This window comes from Hipposideros armiger, unplaced genomic scaffold (assembly GCF_001890085.2).
Source record: "Hipposideros armiger isolate ML-2016 unplaced genomic scaffold, ASM189008v1 scaffold_224, whole genome shotgun sequence".
In the NCBI taxonomy this organism is placed as follows: Eukaryota; Metazoa; Chordata; class Mammalia; order Chiroptera; family Hipposideridae; genus Hipposideros; species Hipposideros armiger.
In genome coordinates, this window is record NW_017731574.1 from 1,909,903 (window position 1) to 1,935,927 (window position 26,025).

The 26,025-nt window shown below is 50.6% G+C and overlaps 2 protein-coding genes across 9 annotated transcripts in view; both read left to right on the plus strand.

The window, feature by feature from the left end:
* ANKRD11 (ankyrin repeat domain 11) overlaps positions 1-9,300 on the plus strand; it is a 223,199-nt gene extending 213,899 nt beyond the window's left edge. For 6 of the 8 annotated variants that reach the window (XM_019654488.1, XM_019654491.1, XM_019654489.1 and 3 more), the window contains 4 exons: positions 3,579-3,677; positions 3,764-3,907; positions 6,195-6,287; positions 8,310-9,300. In XM_019654488.1, the coding sequence (XP_019510033.1) occupies positions 3,579-3,677; positions 3,764-3,907; positions 6,195-6,287; positions 8,310-8,495 (522 nt within the window). In that variant the 3' untranslated portion in view covers positions 8,496-9,300. The other 2 variants (XM_019654492.1, XM_019654494.1) reach the window with 2 other exon arrangements.
* Positions 9,301-22,468: 13,168 nt separating this feature from the next.
* The window catches only part of SLC22A31 (solute carrier family 22 member 31), a 5,503-nt gene continuing 1,946 nt past the window's right edge, over positions 22,469-26,025 (plus strand). Inside the window, exons 1-6 of the mRNA XM_019654478.1 lie at positions 22,469-22,846; positions 24,582-24,685; positions 24,782-24,936; positions 25,241-25,409; positions 25,606-25,751; positions 25,849-25,957. Of these exons, the coding sequence (XP_019510023.1) occupies positions 22,469-22,846; positions 24,582-24,685; positions 24,782-24,936; positions 25,241-25,409; positions 25,606-25,751; positions 25,849-25,957 (1,061 nt within the window). The remainder of the gene's footprint in view (positions 22,847-24,581; positions 24,686-24,781; positions 24,937-25,240; positions 25,410-25,605; positions 25,752-25,848; positions 25,958-26,025) is intronic.

Sequence of the window (26,025 nt, forward strand, 5' to 3'; positions counted from 1 at the left end):
CCATGTCTTGGCTGTCAGCAAATCCTGCCAGTAGGGCTCTGCAGGCCAGTACCTCCCATGTTGCTGCTTGTCCCTCTCCAGCCTCTCCCCTGGGCTGGCTCCTGCTGCTTCCTTGCCCATTGGGGTCTGTTCTAATCCCAGTAGGCAAAGGGATGCTTTTACAGTGGAGCCAGACTCACCCTCCCCTGGCTCAGCCACAGCCTCCTTGGCCTTTCAAAGACCTCAGCCCAGTGTGCTCCCCAGGTGTCGTCTCATTTCTTTGACCATTCCACCCCCTTGAAGAAAAGCCAGGACTTCTGTTTGATCTTTCCATTAGGCCCAGAATGGGCCTCAGAGATGTTGAATGAATGCCCGGGAGCCTGGGCATACAGCCCATACAGCCAGCCTCGGAGGGAACCTGTTGTCCTGGATGCGTGTGTTCTGCTCTCAGACCTTGGTATTCCAAAAGTCAGTATCTATGCTGGCTCTCTACCAGGCAGAAAGCTCAGCTAACCAGACTGACACTCAGCGTCTTCTGAACGAGTATAAGTGGCTCTGAGTGTCAGGTTCAAAGGTTGAGGCATGGGGTCACAGCCTCCAGGACCATCACCCTCACCACCCAGCGCTTTGTTCCCAGGGAGCACGGCTAGCTTGGAACCCAGCAGGATGTCACCAGCATCGCTCTCCCTTCTCTTGGTACTCTCACCCTGAGCCACTCTGGGAAAGGGAGTCTGAGGCCCCCTGCCCCAGTCTGTCTGGCCTGAGAGGGTCCAGCTGCCTGGCTTCATCTAGGTCAGTAGATTCAGAAGAATCTGGTCTATTTCTGTTCGGTGAGACTTTTGTTGTTTTGTTTAAATTTTAGCTATCGAAATAGAAGAGAACCATGACCACCATACACAGTTTGAGAAACCAACCAAACAGTAGAGGCCACTGTACTACTCCCTAGGCTTTCACCCTGTCAGTGGTCTGGGCATCTCTTCTCCTGGATTCATGCCTTTCTGGAAGAAAGCTCCTTTTTACTTCCTGTTACCACATCATGCGCACTCAGGTTGTTACCATGTTTCCCCAAAAATAAGACCTAGCCGGAGAATAAGCCATAGCATGATTCACCAGGATATGGCGGGCATGCACCCCTCACATGAGGGTTTTATGACCTGTTTCAGGGAGAAGGATGCCTTTTCCACAAACTGCTTCAGCTTAAAATATTCAGTATGCCAAGGTGCCATATTTTGGCACCTAAAAGAATGCAAGGGCTTATTTTCCGGCTAGGTCTTATTTTTGGGAAAACCGGGTAGGTGAGGGCAGGCATTCCTGGATTTCTCTCCAGGCCAGTGGCATGGGGATGGGGCTCCCTCCCACCAGCCATCTGAGGCCGAGGCCTCATTCCGGCAGCCATGGCACCAAGTCTAGGCATTTTCTCTGAGGATCCAGAAACAGTGCTTTAAATCTTACCAAAAACAAGAATCACACCTAGATGTGCCACTGAACTTGCACCTCCCCGCCTGGTACCACCTATGGTGGCCCAGGTAGAGTCAGACAAGGAAGGCACACCAGGGCCCCACAAGGCAAGGAGGGGCGGAGCAGGGCACCATATGTGAGGCATGCAACTGACGAGACCAGCTAGCTGGATGTCCTAATGTCTTATTTGAGCTAATTTTAGACGGACAGTTGAAATAACAGAGTGTACGTGTGCCCTCACTGGGCTCCCTGATGCTGCATCTCCTTCTGGTCCCCTGGGCTGTGGCAGGTCACCCACCCCTTGCTTTTCTTGAAAGACATGGTCTGGTGACACTTTTGAGGACTGTTGATTAGGTATTTGGTTTGCTGTCCAGGACTGGACTAAGGGACATGTTTTTGGTGAGAATGCACAGATGTGACAAGAGACCTTGGTGTGTCGTGTCCGGTTTCTTGGTGTCAGCAGCCATATCCTGGCGACAGTTGCCCAAGTCTCCCAAGTGCCTTCACTGTGCAGTTACTGTCTCCCTTCGTAGTTGATAAATATCTTGAGGATGGTACTTTGAAACTCCTAAGTCCTATTTTCCTCAGGCTTGCGCCCACTGATTTTAGTCTCTTCAGTGGATCTTATCTGCAGCAGTTATTCCTGTCGTGTTGTTTTAATGCTGATTTTCTGCTTCCCTCTTACCTTCTATATTTATTGATTGGAATTTTCCTGTAATCCAGCACGAATCACCATTACTGGGTTTTTTGGATTTTTTTAAGATTTTATTCGGGAATTGGGGAAGGGAACAGCCAAGTTGTTGTCCTTCAGTCTTAGTTGTGGAGGGCACAGCTAGCTCAGCTCCAGGTCCAGTTGCCATCTGGCCACCCATCGGCAGCTCGCTAACTCAAGGTGTTGTGTTCAATCTTAGTTGCGGGTGGGCATAGCCCACCATCCCATGCGGGAGTCGAACCGGCAGCCTTGTTTTTAGGAGCACGTGCTCTCACCAACTGAGCCATCCTGCCACCTGTTGGCAGCTCAGCGGCAGCTCAGTTCAGGCGCAGCTCACTGGCCCATGTGGGAATGGAACCGGCGACTCTGTTGCTCAGAGCTCGCGCTTTTAACCAGCTGAGCCACTCAGCTGGCCACCACCGTTACTTATTTTTTGAGTGCAGATTGTTCCAGCCTTGGGCATCAGTAGCACCTTTAGGTGGCTCCATCTTTCTGAGCACTGTCTCACTTTACAGCTCCACAAGTTGTTCCAGTTCAGCCCTGTCATCAACTACGTGGTCCCTTCTACTAGTGGGAATGGTGTTTAGAAACCATGTCCTGGGCACAGGGAGTGCCCGCTGCCCTTGGAGACACAGCCAGGGTGGCAGGGTGTGTTACTTCGCATTCCTCAGTCTGGTCTATGTTGAAATCTTGACTTCATCCTGTGCTTGCATCTTCCTTCTCTGAGAGAGAGAGAGAGACCTGTTGCTTCTTACTGTGACGAGTTTTCTGGCCTGTTCACTCCCTGTCCACCTCTTGTTTCACAAGTACTGGCCCAGCCATGAAACGCCTGCACTGGTTAAAGGATGGCATTTTTGGGTGTTTCTTCTGGTCTTTTGCTTCAGGTGAGTGCTCACTTCCTCTCGCTGACCCCTGCGTAAGACAGCTGGGCTCAGTTGTCATGTGTTTCATGTTGGCGTGCACATCTCACTTGGTGTCAGGGTTTATTTGGGGGCTGTGAAATCTCACTGTGAATAAAGAAAACGGACAGTCCTGCCTCCTCTCCCCTGCCCCCCACTGCTCCTCTTGTCATATTTCTTCTACACAGATAGCACTGCATCTATATTCTTGATCTCTTCTTTCTTGCATGAAGAGTAGCAGTGTAGACACCGTCTGTACTTCGCTTTTTACCCTTCACACCATCCCTGGAACTCACTCCCCCTTACTCTTTTTCACAGTCGTGTAATGCTCCTTTCAGGGTCAAGGTCTGTGCCACAGTTCATCTGTCTGTTCTTATGTGTACAAGCATCTATATCTAGTTTCCAGGGAATTGCCTGGTGTGTGTGCATTTTGTGTGACTGGAGGTGTGTCTTCAGGGCAGACTTGGTCTGTTGTCGGTGCAGGTTCCCAGCCTCCGCTAACCTCTCTCTCTCACCCTTTGCGACTGCAGATAGCACCCCCTCCATCCCTGGCGGAGCCCCTGAAGGAGCTGTTCAAGCAGCAGGAGGCCGTGAGGGGAAAGCTGCGCCTGCAGCACAGCATCGAGCGGGTAAGAGGAGGTGTCAGGCGGGGGGCCACGGGCCCAGGATGTGTCTGGCTGTGTTGGTCTTGGCTCACCTGGCTCCTGTCCTCTAGGAAAAGCTGATCGTCTCCTGTGAACAGGAGATCCTGCGGGTTCACTGCCGGGCGGCGAGGACCATCGCCAATCAGGCTGTGCCGTTCAGCGCCTGCACCATGCTGCTGGACTCTGAGGTCTACAACATGCCTCTGGAAAGCCAGGTCGGTGGTCACTGAGGCCGAACACTCACACCTGCCTCCCAAGCAGAGCTGGGCCTTGCAGGGTTTGGCTAGACACACAGGGAGGAGCAGGAGACACACCCCCACAAACCCCACGCCGATCGTGTGAGCAGGTCTGCCCCCCGGGACGTGGGGGAGCAGGGTTGGTCAGCAGTACATGCAGCACTGTTGTCATGCTGTCGCATGGGCTCTGTGAGGCCATGTTCAAAGGTCCTCATGGGCGCAGGTTCTTGGCTCAGTGGGCCAGGCTTTAGTTTCAGTTACTTAAAGAGTTACTAAACTTGACTCTACCGTACATATGATTAGGATGAGCAATACCCAGAGCTGCTGCATAAATGGCCTTCTGCCGCAAAGGCCCCACAGGAGGCTGTCATGCTGGGGACAGTGATGGCCTTGTGCCAGCTGGGGGACAGTGGCAGCAAGGCATTACAGGCAAGGGCCAAGAGGTATGGGAGCCTGGGGGTGCTCAGCATAGCAGTGTTTTCTCCCCGACGGGCACACAGGCCCCAGGTCCTGTTAGAACTTACCCTCTGGTCTGGTGCAGGCTGGGCCGCAGAGCTCAGAGTGCTGCCGATCTGTCCTCCAGAGCAGCCCTGCCTCGTTCACCCCAGTTGGTCATCCTGGCCCCCTTTGCCCCTAGGGTTAGATGTGTCCCATGTGGTGGGTCATACCCTTTGCTTCCCCAACCCACCTTGACCTGTCATTAAACATGTGGGCGCCCCTGTCCCATGGGTCTTCCCCCGTCTGCTGGGGTACAGGACTGTGCCTTTAAGTGGCTCCATCTGCTGATGACCCCACAGCTTCAGGAGTTTTCAGCTGCCTGTTGACCTGTCCATGGACACATCTAAGATCTAACACATGCGAAGTGGTTTCTCATGTCCCCCACTGCCATCCTGAGCCTGGCTGCTTCTCCCACCTCCACTGCCCACAGCACTCAGACCTGGTTTTCTGAGGCTGTCTGCCCTGGGTTTTACTCCCCGATTTATTCTTCTCCCCCAGCAACCACTGTGACTTTTGAGAAACTAGCATGTGCCGTTCTAGGCCTGCCCTCTGGCCCTCGGCCCCGCGCCCCTGCTTGTGTGGATTTTCACAGGACACTGTTCTCTTGGGCCTCTCCTGCCGTCCCCTTCACTATTCAGACCTTGGCACTAAGTCCCCTCTTGACAGATGCCCCTCCTGGCCTGCTGGCACCCCAGACTCACAGTAGGAGCACATGGACCCCGGGGGGTTCTGAGTGGCATTCCCAGGTTGGCTGTGGCTTTGTGGTAATATACAGTGGCTTTTAGTTAAAAACTTTTATTAGTGCATTGAAGATTTTCTATTTACTTATTATATGTGTAATCTTTAAGGTTATTATCTTTAAAAGTTTCCCCATCTAACATACTATGCATAACGACAAGTTTTTTCCCTAAAACAAAACATCGTCACCAAACTAGAAAACAAAATGTTTGGTTGGAGACTGAGTGATTACTTCAGAGATTGGGTGTTTGGAAGTTTTGCTTTTTGCATCTAAAAGAAAAAAGAAAAGGAATCTGCTGATCATGAAGGGATTTCCTGCATTGCTTCTGAGTGTCAGCGAGAGTGAAGGCTGCAGCCTCTTTCCCTAAATACATTTGGTGTGGGGCCTGGGCTCACCCACTGGGTGGTTGCACATGTACTCGTGGCTTAGAGACTTCCGTGTGTCGTCCTCGGCATGCAGCCACCCTGTCACCCAGGGAGAAGCAAACAGTAGGAGTCCTAAGGTGTCCCTCTTTGTAAACCACAGTCCATCACAGGGATGGATGCTGCTGTACCTGAGGGTGACGTTCAGGTAGCACTCCTGCAGTGAACCCAGAAGGCTGGCCCTCAGCCCCTTCAGGCCTCTCAAACATCCTTTTCAAAGAAAAAAAATTACTTTCCTTTTTTACAAACAGAAGGAATTCAAATGGATGCCACTGCCAGCTTTACCATGTGGCCTCCAAAAGCAGTGCAGCCAGATCATATGGCTTCCCGATTCTGTTTCCTCCATGGGGATTGTGACAGACATGGAGGACGCCCTCATGGGGGTCTCAAGTCACCCCCCCCCCGGGCAGCGCTACCACAGACAGCCCCACGGCCCCCTAGGGCGTATTATGAAAGCTAGCTGGGGGGAGGGGGATGGCGGACCACGCTGGCCGCCCTTGAGCATGGTGGCATCGTCCTTCACTGAGGAAGGAGGATTTGCAGCGCCGCACACATTTGCCTTCTCCCTTGCTCCCCATCAAATGCCCATATCCGATGCCTTCTCCAGGGTGATGAGAACAAGTCTGTGCGAGATCGGTTCAACGCCCGCCAGTTCATCTCCTGGCTCCAGGACGTGGATGACAAGTACGACCGCATGAAGGTGCGTGCGCTGTACTCCCCCCACCCCACCCCCACCAAGCTGCACCTGGGCTGGGAGCCCCCAGGAGTCTACTGGGGTGGGGGGAGGCCACTGCCGGGTCCCGTGTTTAGAGGTGACAGTTTCAGACTTTCTGAACCCAGCTGATACTTTCAGGGAGCTGAGGTCTCCCCGCCCCCATGTTGTCTCCTTAGAGTGTCTTCCCTCCTGTCCAGGTGTGCGGGGAGCAGCTCCTGTCACCAGCTGGCGGTCAGACCTCTGTGGGACCCCACCTTGAGCCCTCCTCAAAGGTCACAGCATACACTCATCACCACTGCTCTGGACGTGCTGACCAGTGCAGCAGGCAGAGGATGGGTGGGAGATAGAAAGATTAGCAAGTAAGAAGCAAATCCTCATGTGCAGCTGCTAGAGTTGCACATGGGGCCACCCATGAGAACCAACCTTAAAACTTGTCAACAGTTAACGTGCCAGTTACGGAGTTCACACACAAGTCAGCACCACCCCAGGAAGCTCCATGAGGCAGGGCCGAGTGGGCTGTGCCTGCTGCTCTTCTCCCTGAGCTAGAGCTGATGGAGGGGGATCCAAAGCTCTCCCACCCCAACCCTGTGATGCCGGTATTGGGAGAGTAAGACGGTGTTTCCAGGATGCCAACCTTACCCGCGCCCCTTACCTCAGTGACTCGTGATGGTGGCGCCACAGCAGTGTATGCAGGTGCCACATGGGGTGGACAGAAAGCCCAGACCAGAGAACAGCGAACTCACATGGCATTGCAGGCCACAGGGTCTTGTCAGGATGCGGGTGCAGGTGTTCGTGTGACCTTTGGTTTGAGAACCACACGTTACATGAGTTCCTTTTAGAAGACAGACTATTGGCCTCGCCTGCATGTTCTGTCCTGCAGTCATTTGATAGTTTTGTAGGGCAAACAGTATCTTATCAAATTTCACAGGGTTTTGGCCACCTATCTAGCAAGTTCACTTTAGTAATTGAAAACGTAGGGATACATAAAAAAAAAAAAAGTTCATTGGAACAACCCAATAAAGTGGAAACCCAGAAGCTCCATTAATAATTCAGTGATTAAATGGGGTGTGGGAACATCCAAAGATTGAAATACTACGTAATATCTTAAATTAGGCAGACACAGCCCGACCGGTGAGTGAGAGCATCGAAGCTGCTTAATGAAGAGGGTCCACCTGGGGTTCAGACGCATTCTAGCATCCACATGCGAAGAAAGTTTGGAGATACAGCTGCCACGCACACAGTAGTTAGCTTCAGAAGACTTAAGCACACTTTAAAAAAAAAATTTTTTTTTTATTTTAAAGCAAATTAGACATTGTGCTATTTTATCCTAAAACTTGCCTTCCTGTACGTCATTGTAACATTGTCAAACTTGTTAATCTGAAGTACAATCTACTATTGGCCATGTTTAAATCCCCTCTGTTCCCAAAATGTGCTCCCGCCGGATCCACATGGGCTACATCTGGTTCTGTCCCATTTCAGTAATTCGGTTAGCGTCATTATTTCAGTTTTCAGCATTGTACCTACTTAATGATTTAGTACCTATTTAATAATATACCCATGAATATTAAACACTTTAGTACTAAACCCTAGATAACCTTTTTCAAAAATTAAATGCACTTTTAAAAAACTATTATAAATGCAAATGAACAGTATCACCACCCATAAATAATTTTTAAAAAGCAGTTGCAAATTCTAACTAGCTGCTGCTGTGGTGAAACCCGTGGGGATCGGGGTGGGGGACACAGAGCAGGGACAGACTCTCCATGTGGTCAGCAGGACCACTCACGGGGCAGGATGAGGTGGCCTGCAGGATGGCACTGTGGGCCATGCAGAGGCACAGGCCACCACACACGGGCCATCCTGTGGCCAAAGCTTGGCCCGGGTCCCTCAACTCCTCCATCCCAGTGGCTACTGCGGCAGAGTGAGTGGGCACGGGGGACCCAGGCACCTGAGGGGCGGCCCGGGGTCTTGCCTCCACTTGCCTCACCTGCTATGTCTCCCGCGCAGACGTGTCTCCTGATGCGGCAGCAGCATGAGGCTGCGGCCCTGAACGCCGTGCAGAGGATGGAGTGGCAGCTGAAGGTCCAGGAGCTGGACCCCGCCGGGCACAAGTCCCTGTGTGTGAACGAAGTGCCCTCCTTTTACGTGCCCATGGTAGACGTCAATGACGACTTCGTGCTTCTGCCAGCCTGACGCACCACGGGACAGCTGCATAGGACACAAGCGAGGGCCACCCGCGTTGGCCCAGCGCTGCTGCTGAGTCGGGGTGGCGGAAGGAGACCTTGTCCCTCAGGTTGGGGCACCCAGGGAAACCCGGCACTTTTCCCCCTGGAGCGCGGCTCTTTTATACCAGCTGCCACGGGAGGATGAGGAGACCACAGGGACGTGGACACGGTGGCCTTGGGGTCTGTTTCCCAGCCAGCTGCACGGGCATTTCAGGAGCTGCAGAACGGAGTGCGTTTTTTTTTTTAATTTCTTGTTCCATTCTGATCAACTAAAGGAAATAAAATTAAGGCATCACCCCTCACAAATAGTGACCTCCAGGTTGGAGGGCAGGGAGAGTGCCATCCTGGCTGTTGTCCTGTTGCCATGGAACAGCTGACAGCCACAGGCCTCAGCCAGGCTAGGACGCTGTGCCGTGAGGCCACCCGCCCGCCTGCCTGCCACAGAGGGACACAGAGGGACACAGAGCCAGGACTCTCCAGTTGTGTTTTTAATGGAGTCAAATCCACGTGGTTTGTATATTTTTTCCTTTAATCTTGGGCATTTTGTTTCTCTTTCTGAGAACATAACTTGAAACACTACAGAGCCAATAATCATATAAAAAGTGTACCCGTAAACGCTGTACAGTTTTATACACATTCACAATGTACTTTTGCTGCCTTCTAGATAATTTATTTTGCAACACATTACTGCACAGTTGTAAATAACTTATGTACTGTAACATCACTTCAGTTATGTGTAAAGAAATAAATAAATTAATTAAATGCTCTTTGTACATGACAGTCCGCTCCCCGGGAGGGGCCAACATGCAGGACTGTAAGAGGAGGAATCACTCCACTGAAAAACTCTTTATTTTCTTAAACTTTTTTCCTACCCAATTAGTAGCTTTTAATTTTGAAACAGATTATTCAGTTGACTCTTGAACAAGGCAGGGGTTAGGGGCACCAACCCTCCACGCGGTCAAAAATCTGCTTATAACTTTTGATTCTCCCCAAACTTAACTGCTAATAGCCTACAACTGACCAGAAGCCTTAGCAATAGCAGTTGATTAACACATATTTTGTATGTTAATGTATTATATACTGGGTTCTTACAACAAAGCTAGAGAAAGGGTTATTAAAATCAAAAGGAAAGCACATTTACAGCATTTATTGAGAAAAATCCACGTCTAAGCGGATGCACACAGTTCAAACCCGTGTTGTTCAGGGTCAACTGTATTTTCCCCTCCTTTCCTGCCCTTACTGGGACCTGAGGGGCCATTCTCTGTTGCCCAAGGAGCTGCTCAGCTCACAAGGGGGAGGAGTTGGCTGGGGAGGCCAAATCTTGTGTTGTTCACATCGCACACCCCAGGTAGAGGACAAGGGCATTGAGGCAGAACCCTCAGCTCCTGCAAAGTGCGCCAAGGCGCTCTCTGCTTAGGAGGCTGAGGGCCGGGGAACGTGTAGAGGACGAGCCCCCAGCTGCCAGGAACCCAACAGGATGCCGGCATCATCTGTTCTCAGGGGCCTGTCAGAATAGGAAGGAAACAGTTGCCTGCTGCTGGCAGGCCCTCTGGGCAGTGTGGTCTTGGAGCGACCACTGTCCAGGCTGGCCAGCTCTCACTTGCCGCTCTGCCTGCTCCCTGCAGAGAGCTTCCCCCTGGAGCTGAGAGTCTGCGTGGCTAATAGGGTCCCTGGTGAAGCTGCAGCTGGTGCAGGGTCCCCATTTCAAGAACACGTACTAGTGGAAAACCAGTTTGGAGGGCAACAGATGGAGGGCTGAGCCCAGCACAGAGCAGACAGCACTGGCACCCTGTGCTCCTCTCCAAGGAAGACACCTGCAGGAACGGGGTGAGAAGTGGCATGGTGGCTGCGTGGTGCGCCAGACCACATGGAGATACATGGGACCACCTTCTGAGTAGGGGCTCCCAAAGTGTTATTTTCCCCTACATCACCCTCACCCTGTCCTGTCTACGACTCCTGATGACTGGCTCACAGAGTTGGCTCCCCTAATACTTGGGGTGCTGGAGGGACACATGGTGCATGGAGGGGACTGGTCCAGGCAGCAGGGTCTGAGGAGGCCTTTTTCTTGCTCATGTCCTGGGAGCCCTCACCCTCTTCCCTTGTCCATGCTTCCTGTACCTGGTGGGGGGAGCAGGAGCTGTAGAAATGAGTCTGCACAGGAGCGAAAGCCCAGCTCTGCCTCACCAGTGTGCCTGAGCACCATGCCTGGTGCCACGTCCCCTGCAGAGCAGCCTGCCTGAAAGCACACCTCAGACCGTCCTGAGGTGGCCTGCGACCTGTTCTTGGGGGCAGATCACGGGCAGGGCCTTGGTTTCCCCAAAGCCCTGGTGTGACCTCCCCTGGTCCATGCCTGGGATACGAGGGGAGGATGCCCCCTCTCGCCTTCTGACTCTCCATAGTCCCCTTTATGCGAATCCGCTCCAAGTTGGTCCCATCACGCATGTACCTGGGGAGGGGCACAGATGGCAGCAAAGCTCCAGTGTATTTCCTGTTGTTTTTCTCATCGCAGAACTCTGATCACAGTAGCACTTCCTTTAAGCCCTGCTTTTTTAAACAACATAAATTAACTTGAACTCATTTGCATGGACACCCCTTGGCATCAGCAGCTTCAAGCCACAACAGCAGAGGTCCTGGAACCCCCGGCCCCATGCATGTGGGCCTCCTGCAGAGTGTGCACGACCTGGTGGGCACCAGTGAGGTGCTCTGTTCCCCAGAGAATGCTCATAAATAAATTCTAGGAACAAAGGCTCTGTCTGTGTTTCTGCTCCCAGTGTTCCTCTCAGCTTGAGGATTCAATGCAGGTATTTTTAGGGCGTCCATGAGTTCAGAATTGTGCCTGGTCTGGAAGTACTGCTGACCGTCCCTGAGGCCTGTGACGGCCGGCAGGTGTGGGCATCAAGCTGGCTGCCCTCAGGAGGGTCTGCCTTGAGCTGGAGGAAGGCAGCGCTCTGTCCCAAGTGCTGGGGTCTCACAATTAGCCTCTTGCTCGGTACACCTGCTGCCGCCCCGACTGCTGCCTGGGCTCCTGGCTCTGACACATACAGGTGTTGAATTCCTCGCTGGTGAGAGGGTCCACCACCCCATAATTCAAGGCTTCTGATCCCTTGGCCTTCAGAGGCTTTAGACCTCATTCTCACCAAAAATAAACTAGACAAACGCCCACTTCCCAGGTGCTATGGGCCAATGACCAGTCCATACACTGGAGCCTTTGGTCAGGGAAGCTGGCACCTTGCCAAGAGTAGCCCCCAGTGGCGCATTGGTTAAAAGCTGGGTTGGGAAACCAGCTCTGAACAGGAGGGCCCCGGTTTGGATCCCACATGAGGGCCAGTGACACTGACCTCTACAGCTAAGATGGTGAATAACAGCTCGACCTGGAGCTGGGCTGCCATGAGGCCGGTGACAGCATAGGCTGCAGCCCCTGCTGCAGTGGGCTGCCATAAAGCCGTTGTGCGCGGCTGGCAGCCGGCATGAGCTGCCAAGAGCCGCCATGAGTGGTCGTCCAGAAGCCAGCAACCAATCTGCCTCACCCGGGAAGAGCGCAATGATAATACCAACATGGGCCAGTGAAGCAACGTCCTCCACAACTAGACTGAAGAACAAAAGGACAGCAACTTGTCTTCCCCTTCCCCGATTCCCCAACGCTGTTTCCCACCCCCTAATTCCCCAATAAAATCTTTTTTTTTTTTAAAGAGTAGCCTCCGGCTTAGAAGGAAAGATAAAAAATTAGGGGCTTTTTCCAATCTGCAGAAGAGAAGCTGATGGCAGACTGCAGCTTGGAAGCAGGTGGGTTTTCCTCTTGACGGAAAGCGGCCAAGGAAGAGCGTTCCTGAGGTGCAGGGAGCCTGGAGGTGGGGGGGTGGCCAGGTGACCTCACAATGTCCACTCCTGTCCTAACATGGTAGAAGGACAGGGTCTCCATGGAGAGGTAAGTGGATGCCTGAGGCTGAGAGCGAGCTGGTAACAACCTTGGCAGGAAGAGAGCATTCCTTCACATGAGTCAGATCAGCACGTGCGCTCCTCTGCTGGGCAGGTTCCTAACAGTCTGCTTTCACCCTAACAGAGGCGAGAGGGGTGGGAAACTGCTCCCAGATACGCTTTTTCTTCTTTATGTTGGAGGACTTAAAGTTCATAGGATGCACACGAAGGTGACAAGAATGGCTTAAATTCATGTTTGTTGGAAAACAGAACGAGAAACTGAAACCAGTAGGAGGAAACCCAACATGCAGTGAGGGGCAGCACAGAAGCACTGCCCTGGAGCACGGGGCCAGTGTGCTCACCACACACTAGACCTACGGCTTTGAGCTGCTTCTGGTGGGTGGCGAAAGGGCACAGACCCAACAACACTCTGAGCATTTGCTTCTATGAGAAACATATGCTTATGGGCACAGAACTTCACTTATAAACAAAGGCATACCTAAATTATTGGTAATAGTTCAGAACTAAAAACAAATGTCACTTTTTAATAAAAGATTTTTTTTTTAATTATGGTATGTACAGCAGGGTTTCTAAACCTTGGTACCACGAACATTTGGCCAGCTGAATCTGTCATATCAGTTGTCCTGAATATAGCAGGGTGCTCAGCAGCACAATGGCCTTCACCTACTAATGCCAGTGGCATACCACCCCACCACCCGCTGCCAAGTTGTGACAACCAACATCTCCAAGCATTGCCAAATGTTCCCTGAGGGACAAAATCATCCCCATTGAGAACTGCTAATACATAACAATGAAGATTAACAAAATCCAGCTACATACCCAATTTGTATCGCATGATTCCATTTATAGAAACTTAAAAAAAACAAACAGGGGCCGGCTGAGTGGCGCGATGGATAAGAAATGGCTTGGGACGCCAGAGGGCCCCAGTTCGGATCCCACATATGAGAGCCAGTGACACTGCCCTCCACAGCTAAGATGCTGAACAACAGCTCAACCTGGAGCTGGGCTGCCATGAGTCACCGGCGACGGGGTAGGCTGCAGCCCCTGCTGCAGTGGGTTGCCATGGGCTACCATATGTAGCCAGCAGCCAGCGTGAGCAGCCAGCAGCCGCAGTGAGCAGCCCGTCCAGAAGCCGGCAACTGATCTGCCTCTCCCGGGAAGAGAGCATGATGGTGCCAACTTGGGCCAGTGAAGCAACGTCCTCCACAACTAGACTGAAGAACAAAACGACCGCAACTTGTCTGTTCCCCTTCCCCCAATTCCCCAGCACTGTTCCCATCCCCCCAATTCTCCAATAAAAATCTTTAAAAACCAAACAAACAAAAAAACCAGGATAACAAAACTGTAGTGTGAGCAGTCACCGTGTGAAGAATGCAAGGACTTGGAGGGGGGGGGTGCTGGTGATACTCTATTTCTTGATCTGGGTGTTGACTATATGGGTATTTGCATTGTGATGACTCAATGGGCAGTAAATATGCTTTAGCATCTTTTTGTTATAGTTCACACAAAAAAAATTTTTTTTAAAGAAATGGAAGACATATCTCCATTTTCCCAGGAAGCCAGAATGATGTTCATGGACATATTTTGGAAAATACAGTGCAGGATGCCCAGTGAAAGTGGCAGAGCCATTTAATCTTTCAGTCAAAATACTGACCACCACCAGAAAAGAAAAGTGAAAAGAAACAAGAAGACAAATTCAAAGGACACTAGTAGAGAGCGATTTGCAGATCAGAACCTCTGAGAAATGGAGACGATAAGGTAAATTAATTTGATGGCAAATGAGTTGGGACTTCCAGAACAGCAGAATAAGAACCTCCAAAAATCTCTATAAGAGCAATGAGAACATTGGAAGGGGAAAAAAAACAAAACGCAAAAACCTGCCAGAATCAACTTTTTCAGATATCTGGAAATTAAGGCTTGTTACTATCCAAGGAGTCATTATTCAGCAGACTCTCAGTACAGTGAGCTTTCTGTCATTTTAAATTTCCATATTTCCATTCCTCTCTCTCTAGCTACATGTTAACCTTGAAAACCAGCAGCTCAGTATCCACCAAAGGATCAGGCTGGGTGTGGAGCTCCTCAAATGCCCTCCCATCTCTGGGGCATTGTCACCATTTGACCTGTCTGACAGCTCCCTAGGAAAGCACCATTCGTAGGGCTTGTCATTATTTGATGTGATTTGGAGTTCACTCAGTGGGAAAAGTCCTCTTTCCAAAGGGTTTGTCAAAAAACAGTGACAACTGTTTAACATCCAAACTGCCTGAGGTGGTAATACCAGTGGGGAAAAGAGAGCCTGGTCACAAAATTTAAGAAGAAGAGCTGGGGAATAAGATGCCCATGGTACTCTTTCTTAGATGCTCTGACCTATTCCTGGGAGTAGAGAAAGCCATGCACATTTGCAAATCTGTGTGCACGCCCAAGAAATAACAGAACATCTATTTTCTCACCTTTGGCTAACCTTGAAGCTTTCAAAGCAGGAAGCAAAGGCTAAGAGTTATAACCTGCTTGAGTATTTTGAAGAGCCTTTCAGCAAAGGGTGGAAAAATTCTCTGTCCAATCCAATGAGGAGCAAGCCAATGGCACAGAGGCTCCACTAGCCACACACAAAGGACTTTACAGAATTAGTTCAGGAAAGACACTAAACACAGAGCAGTACCAGCAACCACGACCAATGATAACAAAAATTTGGGGAATGGAAAACCAATTTCCAGAGTTGCCATGTTATATTATTTTAAATGTCTACTTTTGAACAGAAACTTAGAAGGTGTGCAAAGAAACAGAATGTATGACCCATAAACAGAAAAAGAAAAAAAAAAAGACAACCAATATATATACTGTCTCTGAGGAAGCCCAGATGTTAAACATACTGCAAAAGGACTTAAAGTCAGCTTTGACAAATTATGGTCAAAGGAATAAATGAAATTATGCCTAAAGATTTAACATGACAGTAAAAGAATGATGGCACTCACACACACAAAAATACGAGTAAAGAAATTGTTTTTAAAAGAAAATGGAAATTCTATAGTACAATAACTGAATTTGAGTGGGCAGAAGAATCAGCAAACTTGAAGATAGGTCAATTGAGATGATCAAATTTGAAGAACAGAAAAAAATGAAGGAAAATGAACAGAGTTTCAGAGACCTGTAGGATGCAATCAAGTGTACCAGCATATGCATAAAGGGAATTCTAAAAGGAGAGAGAGAAAGGGGAAGAAAAATGGTTAATTTTATATGTCAACTTGGCTAGGCCATGGTACCCAGAAATTCAGTCAAGTATTATTATTCTGGATGTTTCTGAGAAGGTATTTTTTATATGAGATTAACATTTAAATCACCAGAATTTGAGTAAAAGCAGATTGCCCTCCATAATATGGGTGGGTGTCATCCAATCAGTTCAAAGCTTTAACGGGGGGAGGTAATTCTGACTGCCTTTGGACCCAAAATGCAGCATTGACTCTTCCCTGGGTCCCCAGCCTGCTGGCCTAACCTGCAGATTTTGGACTTGCCAGCCTTCATAATCACGGAAGCCAATTCCTTAAAATGTATCTACCCATCCATCTATCTTCAATTGGTTCTGCTTCCCTGGAACATCCTAAATAATACATTAGACAAAGACTTAAAATCAGCTTTTATAAATTATGTTTGTCACTGAAGGAAATTATTTCTAAAGTCAGTAAGAGAATGGAACCAACTACAGAACACCAATAAAAAGAAAAAATTTAAAGAACAAAAGGAAATTCTACAGTTAACAAGTACAATAACTGGGGCCGGCCGAGTGCCTCAGCTGGTTAAGAGCTCGCTTGGGAGCACCAGCTCTGAGCAGCAGGACTGCGGGTTCGGATCCCACATTGAGGGCCAGTGACGCTCACCCTCTACAGCTAAGATGATGAACAACAGCTCGACCTGGAGCTGGGCTGCTGTGAGTGTCCGGCGACAGCATAGGCTGCAGCGGGGCTGCAGTGGGCTGCCGTGAGCTATGTGAGTAGCTGACAGCCGGCGTGAGTGGCCTGCAGCCGGTGTGAGTTGCCAGGAGCCACTGTGAGTGACCGACCAATGACCGGCAACCAATTGCCTCACCCGGGATGAGCGCAAATGATAATGGGCCAGTGAAGCAACATCCTCCACAACTAGACTGAAGAACAAAAACAGCAATTTGTCTACCTGTCTGTTCCCCTTCCCTGATTCCCCAACGCTGTTCCCCTCCTCCCAATTCCCCGATAAAAAAATCTTTAAAAAAAAAGAAAAAAGTACAATAACTGAATTTCAGTGACACAAGGAAGAATCAGAAAATCTGAAGACAGGTCAATTAAGATGGTATAATTTGAGGAAGAGAAAGAAAAAAAAGAGTGAAGAAAACTGAACAGAGGCCTGTTAGATGCTATCATGTATACAAACATATGTTTAATAGGAGCGCCAGAAGAAGAGAGAGAAAGGGGAAGAAAGAATATTTGAAGAAATAATGTCCAAAGTTATCCAAATTTGATGAAAAATACTAATCTATATCTAAGAAGCTCAATAAACTAAAAGCAGGATAAACTAAAAGAGATCACAATCTAATTGTCAAAAGTGAAAGACAAAGAGAAAATCTTGAAAGCAGCAAGAGAAATCAATGCAGCCCACAGGAGAGACCCTCAATAGGATTAACAATTGACTTTTCATCAGAAACCATGGAAGCCAGAGGCAGTGGGATTACATATTAACTGCTGAAAGAAAAAGATGGCTAACCAAGAATTCTATAACTGGTGAAATTATCCTTCAAAAAAGAAGGCGAAAAACCAGCCGGGTGGCTTGTTGGTTAAGAGTTGGCTTGGGAGCACGAGCTCTGAGCAGCAGGGCCGCTGGTTCAGATCCCACATGGGCCAGTGACGCTGCGCCCTCTACAGCTAAGATGGTGAACAATAGCTCGACCTGGAGCTGGGCTGCCGTGGGTCACCAGGGACGGCGTAGGCTGCAGCAGGGCTGCAGTGAGCTGCCGTGGGCTACCGTGAGTGGCTGGCAGCTGGTGTGTACTGCCGTGAGCCGCTGTGGACAGCCATTCAACAGCCGGCGACTGATCTGCCTCACCGGGAAGAGTGCAATGATAATACCAACATGGGCCCGTGAAGCAACGTCCTCCACAACTAGACTGAAGAACAAAAGGACAGCAACTTGTCTGTTCACCTTCCCGGATTCCCAATGCTGTTCCCCTCCCCCCAATTCCCCAATAAAATCTTAAAAAAAAAAAAAAATGAAGGAGAAATTAGGACATTTCCAGATAAACAAAAACAGAGTTTTTGGCTAGCATATCTGTCCTTCAAGAAATACTTAAAAAAAAAAAAACCCCAAAAAAACCCAACTCTTCAGGCTAAATTGAAAAAACACTAAATAAGGGCCGGCCAAGTGGCTCAGTTGGTTAAGAGCTCGCTCAAGGGTTTGAGCTCTGAGCAACAGCAGTTTGATGCCCGGCCTGAGCTGAGTTGCCACTGAGCTGCCAACAGCTGGCAGGATGGCTCAGCTAAAAAAAAAAAAGAAAAGAAAAAACACTAAATAATAATTGAATTCACATTAAGAGATAAATCACTAAAGATAACTATAGATAAACACAAAAGAAAGTATAAGTGTATTTTTGTTTTTAACTATTATGTCTTAAAAAACAACTTCAAAAGCAATAATTACAAATTTGTGTTGGTGGGCTTGTAATTCATAGCACAAAGGAGGGGAAGGAGACAGCTATGTTGGAGGAAAGTTGGGTTTTTTTAAAGATTTTATTAGGGAATCGGGGAAGGGGAACAGACAAGTTGCTGTCCTTTTGTTCTTCAGTCTAGTTGTGGAGGATGTCGCTTCACTGTCCCATGTTGGTATTATCACTGTGCTCTTCCCGGGTGAGGCAGATCGGTCACCGGCCACTGGATTGCCACTCATGGTGGCTCTTGGCAGCTCACGGTAGCTCTTGGCAGCTCACGCCGGCTGCCAGCCACTCACAGTAGCTTATGGCAGCCCACTGCAGCCTACGCTGTTGCCAGGGACTCACAGCAGCCCAGCTCCAGGTCGAGCTGTTATTCACCATCTTAGCTGTAGAGGGCACAGCGTCACTGGCCCGCATGTGGGATTCAAACCGGGAACCTGCTGCTCAGAGCTGGTGTCCCCAAGCCAGCTCTTAACCAACACACCATTCGGCCAGCCCTAAACAGATGTTAAAATACAGCATCTCATAAAAGAAATAGAAGACACAAATGAAACCCAAGTTTCAATTTTAGGACTGAAAAATAAAGCAAAACAAAAAGCTCACTGTACAGACTTAATAGCAGAATGGAAAGATACAGTGAGCTTGAAGAGAAATCAATAGATATTCAACCTGAATTACAATGTGAAAAAAGATTTTTTAAAATGAACAGATCCTCAGGTACCTGGGGAACATAAGGCTAACATTCACGTTGTTGGAGTCCCGCAAGGAGAAGAGAATTATGTTGAAAAAATTTTCAGAAATATAAGGCTGAAAAATGCCAAATTAGGCAAAAAATATAAACTAACAGATTCAAGAAGCTAAGCAAACTAAAGAGGATAAACTCAAAGAAATCAATACCTAAATAAATAATAAACTACTAAAAGCAAAAAAAAAAAAGAACAAACTGAAAGGGAAATTATAAAAATAATTTCATTTACAATAGCATCACAAAGACTAAAATACTTAAGAATTAATTAAGAAGGTGAAAGAATTGGAATGCAGAAAGCTACAAAACATTGATGGAAACAATTAAGACAAATAAATGGCAAAACTGGGCCGGCCGAGTGGCGCGATGGTTAAGAACTCGCTTGGGATGCCAGAGGGCCCCGGTTCGGATCCCACATATGAGGGCCAGTGACACTGCCCTCCACAGCTAAGATGCTGAACAACAGCTCAACCTGGAGCTGGGCTGCCATGAGTCGCCGGCGACGGCGTGGGCTGCAGTCCCTGTGGCAGTGGATTGCCATGGGCTACCGTGTGTGGCCAGCAGCCAGCGTGTGTGGCCAGCAGCCGCAGTGAGCGGCCGTCCAGAAGCCGGCGACTGATCTGCCTCGCCAGAGAAGAGCGCAATGATGGTGCCAACTTGGGCCAGTGAAGCAACGTCCTCCACAACTAGATTGAAGAACAAAACGACAGCAACTTGTCTGTTCCCCTTTCCCTAATTCCCCAGCACTGTTCCCATCCCCCCAATTCCCCAATAAAAATCTTAAAAAAAAAAAAAAAAGCAACATAAACATTATAAAAAAAATAAAAAATAAAAAAAAAATAAATAGCAAAACATCTTATGTTCATGGACTGGGAGACTTGATCTTCTTAAAATATCAGTGCTATGCGAAGTGATCAACAGATTTCATGCAATCCCTATCAAAATCCCAAAAACATTTTTTGCAGAAAAAGAAAAACCCATCCTAAAATTCACATAAAATCTCAAGGGACCCCAATTAGTCAAAACAATTTCGAAAAAATTTCAAAATATACTACCAAGGTACAGTTATCACAACAGTGTAGTACCAGCATAGGACAGGCATGTAGACCAATGGAATAAAATTGAGAGTTCAAATAGTAATCACACAATTGGTTTCATCAAGAGTGTTAACATGATTCAATGGGATAGGTCTTTCAACAAATGGTGCTGGGAAATCTGGATATCCACATGCAAAACAATGACATTGAACCCTTATCACATACTATATACAAAAATTAACTCAATTTGGATTGAAACCCTCAATCTAAGACATGAAACTATAAAATGCTTAAAAGGAAACACAGGTGTAAATCTTTATGATCTTGGATTTGGTAATGGTTTCTTATATATGACACCAAAAGCATGAGCATAAAGGAAAAAACTGAACTTTACCAATGTTAAAATCTTTTCACTCCCAAGAAAGTGAAAAGACAAACTACAGGATGGCAGAAAATACTTGCACATCATATATCTGAAAAGCCTAGTAACCAGAGTACGTAAAGGATTCTTACAGCTGAAAAACAAAAAGGCATGCAACCCAAGTAAAAAATAGGCAAAGGATTTGAACAGATATTTCTCCAAAGATATACACATGGCCAACAAGCACATTAATATTTTTTAACATCTCTAGCCATTAGGGAAAAGCAAATTAAAAAAGCCACAATGAAATACTTCACATCCACTAGGAAGAGTATAGTTCTGGTTTTTTTGGTTTTTGTTTTAATGGAAGGTAAGTAGTGGCATGGAGGTGGAAAAATTGGAATCCTCATGTTTTGCTGGTGGGTATGTAAAACAGGCCCCCCGCTGTGGAAAATTGGTGATTCCTTAAAAAGTTAAATATGGACTCACGACATAACTCAGCAATTTCACTCCTAGGTATACACTGAAAAGATCTGAAAATAGGTATACTCAAACAAATACTTGTACAGTAAGTCCTCATATAACATCATCAGTAGGTTCTGCATGCGACTTTAAGTGAAATGACGCATAACAAAACCAATTTTACCATAGGCTAACTGATATAAACAAGAATTAAGTTCCTACAGCATCTCATTAACGTTATAACAAAATGACTTCGAACGAAACAACATTATTCGAGGACCTGCTGTACACCAATGTTCATAGCATTATCCACAATAGGCAAAAAGTAGAAACAACCCAAATGTCCATCAATAGATGAATGGATAAACAAAATGTGACCAATCTATACATGGAATATTACTCGGCCATAAAAAGGAATGAAGTCCTGAATAGATGCTACAATGTAGGTCAACCTTGAAAACATTATTCTCAGTGAAAGAAGCCAGACCCAAAATGTCACATATTTGTATGGTTGGTGGTTGCCAGGGGTGGGGGTGGAGGAGGGGAAATAGGGACTGATTACTCAATGGGTACCAGGTTTTCTTTTACGATGAAAATATTTTGGAACTTGATAAAGGTGGTGGTAGCATAAAATAGTTTTATGTTACGTGAATTTCACCTCTAAAGTATTTCCAAATACTGCCAGTTAGAAAATACAATGCAAATCCACAGTTCTCTCACAAAGCAAAAGGAAGCAAGCTAGTTAGAAAAATTTAGGCACAACCTATAAGACCTACTGCAATTTTACTCACTGAGAAAAACAGAAGCTGAAAACAAACGCGACTTACCTTGCTCCTGGGATGGAAGACGGTGTTGGTTGTCCCTACTTAATCCATAAATGCAACGCCATTCCGAGCCAAGCTCACGAAAGGACCCACAGCTGGACAAAGTAACCGGAGCTCGTTTTGCAGAATAATTACAATAATCCTCAAACTTCTGAGAACGCAGGGTACCGATCAAGGCCTGCCTTTACCTATACCACAACTTCCGCCCGGGCCGCAGCAAAGGTGGCCACGCAGGAGGGCCAGAGCAGGACACTGGAGCAAGACGGTCCGAGCTGTTCCCTCCCGTGCCTGCAGCGCCGCGTCAGGCCGCCGGGGGGCAGTGGCAACCCGCGCTCCGCAGGCCCGACCCTTGGCCAGTGCGGAGTCCAGTGCGCGTCCGGCCCACGATCCCTGGCCGCCTCACACACCCGGGACTCTCGGGCCGACAACGGGACGCTGAGGCCTCCAAGACGCCTGAGACAGCGCCTGTTGCGGGGGTGACCCACGCCCGGCCTTACGCACCGCTCAGACGCTGCCAGGACCACGCGCACCTGAGTGCCTCTCGGCCACGCCCCCGTGACCACGCCCCCACAATCCCTGCGGCCCAGGCCAAGGCACTAAAGACCCTCACCTGCCCTGCCCTCTTATGACCCCGCTGTCGGCTCCGCCCTCCGGCCGAAGCCCCTCAGGCCCCGCCCCGGTCTCGGCCCCTCTCTGGCTCCACACCAGGGACCTGCTCCGCCCTGTGGCCCCGCCCCTCAATGGCCCCGCTCCTCCGGCTCCGCGCCCTCTTAGGCCCACCTGTCGACCCAGACCCTCAAGGCCCCGCCCACCACGAGGCCCCGCCCACAAACAGGGCCCCGCCCACAAGGGGCCCCTGCTACAAAAAGGCCCCGAGTGGCAGGTTCGTCCCCAAGGTGTAGAGGTAGACGATGGACCCGGAGGTGCGGGTGTTGCGTGCGGCGGGCGGCTTCGGCCGAGCCCGGCGCCTGCTAGCCGCCGCCTCGTGGCTGCCATGCGTGGTGCTGGGTCTGGCGCTGAGCTCGGAGCCGCTGCTCACCGCGTTGCCCGCGCACCACTGCCGGCCGGACCCCGCGCTGCTGCCCCCAGCGCTGCGCGCCCTACCCGGGCCTGCGCTGCTCGACGCCAGCGTGCCGCGCCTGGGCCCCGCGCGCTCTCCGAGCCCCTGCCTGCTCCTGCGCTACCCCGAGCCCGCGCCCCGCGCCCGCCCCAACGGCACGGGCCCCTGCACACGCGGCTGGCACTACGCTCTGCCTGCCGCCGGCCTGCTGCGCAGCCCAGTCACCGAGGTGCGGGAGGACTGCCTGGGCTCTTCATTACGCTTCCCCCCCCCCTGCTTCCGTGCCTCTGTTCCCCTCCTTCATCCCCCCTTGCTGTGTTTTTCCCCTCCGTCCTCCCTCCTTCATCCCCCTTGGTCTCCCCCCATTCCTGTCCCTCTGTCCCCAATTCTCTGTTCCCCACTCTGTCTCCTGCACCCCTCACTCGTGCCCCTCTCCTTTGCCCCGTCCTCTGACCCCATTCCTGTGTACCCCCTCCCTTCCCCCTTCCTTCACCCCCTCTCCTCTGTCCACCCTTTTCTGTCTCCCCTCCTGTTCCCCCCTTTTTTCTCTCCCCTTCCTCCAGCCCCCCTTCCTCTGTTCTCCTTTCTCTGTCCCCCCTCCTCTGCTCCTCTGTACCCCTTTCCTCTGCTTCCCCTTTCCTCTGCCTCTCCACCCACTTGCCCTTCTGCCCTTGGTCTCCTGGGGTTCTCATTTGGGGGGCCATCCTCTCTTCTCTGATGGTACAGCTGATGCCCAAGTCGGCGGGTTGCCAGGCCTGATGGCAGAGTCTGAAGCCCAAGGGCTGCCAAGGTGGGTGGGCAACCTGGGGGAGGAGGAGGAGTTAAGCTGAAGGTATGAACCAGGTAGGTGCCAGGTGGTCAGCAGGGCCTGGAGTTCAGTTCAGTGCCACGAGCATTTGAGCAACCTGTGGCTTTGGGCTGTGTCAAGACTGGGTTCCCAAGACAGGAGGCTTTGAATCAAGGGGATAATACAGTCAGTTCAGTTCGTGAAAGGCAGACCTCCCACCTGCTAGGTGTGTGCAGGTTGGACTAGAGGCAGGGTCTCCTGAGGGGGCAACTGGGGCCTTGGTGGGAAAAAATGGAGAGGGGACAGCTAGGACCTCCTGTCGCACCATGGGGCTAGGGCCTGCCCATCCCTGCCTCCCTCTTAGCAGCCTCAGGCCTGAAGCCGCACCCCCACTCCTGAGAGGATTGGCCCCGGTGTGGAAACTGGGGCAGGGTTGCCACATCCCTGCCAGGCCTGCCTGGGGCCCTCAAACCTGCTGGGCTTCTCTCCTCCCACTCATTCTGTTCCACCTCACACCTGCCTTCCTGTCGGTGTATCGATCGATCAGCGTCCCCCAGCTTTCACAAGTGGTTGGATTTTAAAATAAAAACTGACATAGTGTGACCCAAAAAGTACGTTAAACTTATTTTAAAAAGGCACATGACCCTGGAAGGGGAGGTGGGGTGGTGCAAAGCTGAGGTCAAGGGCTCTTGACCAGGAAAAGCAGGTGAGCGCGGCCCTGCAGCCTGTTCCAAGAATTGCTCTTGAAGTGAGCAGGGCAGGGGGGAAGTGAGGGTGAGGCCCTGGGGGCCTGGGGCACAGCAGGTGGAAACCAAGATCAGCCAAGGGCCAGTTTTGGGAGGAGAGTGAGGGCTGGAGAGAGGGGGATGAAACTACATCCAGAGAAAAGCAGAAACCAGACTTGGGGCTCCATATGGGTACTCTGGGGACCCCAGATCATTACCCCCTGGGGGCTCAGACAAAGAGTTGTTCCAATTCCATGTGAAGCCCACCAGAGTCAGGAGACCACACTGTGTGACCTTGAGCAGGTCTCTTGCCCTCTCTATTGCCCAATTTTCCCTTCTCTCCAAGGAGGAATTGGAGCAGGACATCTAGGGCCCCCTTCCATCCTGACATTCTTGGGACTCCAGTAAGAGAGGGTCCTGGCTGGCTGACAGGTGACGTGTGTCTCCTGCAGTGGAACCTGGTGTGTGAGGATGGCTGGAAGGTGCCACTGGAGCAGACGAGCCACCTCCTGGGCTGGCTGCTGGGCTGTGTCATCCTGGGCATGGGCTGTGACCGGTGAGGTGATGCCCCTCCCCACTAACTCCTCAGGGTCCGGCTAAACGCCTGAGCTGTCCTGACCTGCCTCCATATGCGTCCCCCACTGCCCACCAGGTTTGGCCGCCGGGCTGTGTTTGTGGCCTCCCTGGTGCTGGCCACAGGCCTGGGGGCCGGTGAGGCCCTGGCTGCCAGCTTTCCTGCCCTGCTGGCCCTGCGGCTGCTTCATGGAGGGGCTCTGGCAGGGGCCTCCCTTGCCCTCTACGTGGCTCGTGAGTACTGTGGGGGGATGGAGGGGGTACCCACCCAAGCTAGGCCTTCAACCCCACTGGAAGGGGCCGCCAGCCGCATGGGAGGCCTCTCCGCACTGCTGTTGAGGGCCCTTCTCGAAAAGGTGGGAGGGCACTGTTTGCTCTGTGAGCACTGCTGTTTGTGGACAGGCTCAGGTGCTGGAGTGGGCATAGAGTTGGCCTCACACGTCTAGTTCTTGGGCAGGTCAGCGGCTCCCCACAGTCCTGGACAGAACAGCCCTCCCTCTCAAGAGGCCTTGGCCTCAGGCCATCTGTGTCTGTTCAGGCCTGGAGCTGTGCGACCCCCCACGCCGCCTGGTGTTCTCCATGGGAGCAGGCCTCTTCTCGGTGATGGGCACTCTGCTGTTGCCTGGCCTGGCCCTGCTCGCACAGGACTGGCGCCTTCTGCAGGGGCTGAGCGCTCTGGCAACGGGACTCCTGATGCTCTTTTGGGGGTAAGTGTGGTGGGACATGGGTCAGCAGCCACCACGGAGGCCACACGTGTCACTTCCCTCTGTACCTCCAGGCACATGGGTGTGGGACAGGGACCCAGAAAGCCACATGATGTCCTGCCCTTAGGTCCAGGGAGTGGGCATTGGTCTGTTATCTTTGTGGGTAAGACCTGAGGGCACCCTTACCCCACCCCTGCAGGTACCCAGCCCTGTTTCCTGAGTCCCCATGCTGGCTGCTGGCCACTGGGCGGCTGACCAGAGCCAGGAAGATCCTGTGGCACTTTGCTGAAGCCAGCGGTGTGGACCCTGAGAATAGCCCCGAGGAGGAGAGCTCCCTGGCTATGGGTAATGTGCCGCCAGGAGAAGGGAGGCCACCAGGGCGCTGGAGGACGAGAGGCCTCACCCCCTCATATGCACCCCCTCATGCCCCTCATGTCCACAGAGTTGGACACATTGTCTGCAGGGAGCCCCCAGCCCCAGCACCACTGCATCCTGGAGCTCCGGCACACCCACATCGCCTGGAGGAACGGACTCATCCTGGGCTTCAGTTTGTGAGGAGGGGAGGGTGTGGGTGGAGCTAAGAGACGGATCTGTGCCTTCCTCTCCCCCCTCCCCCCCT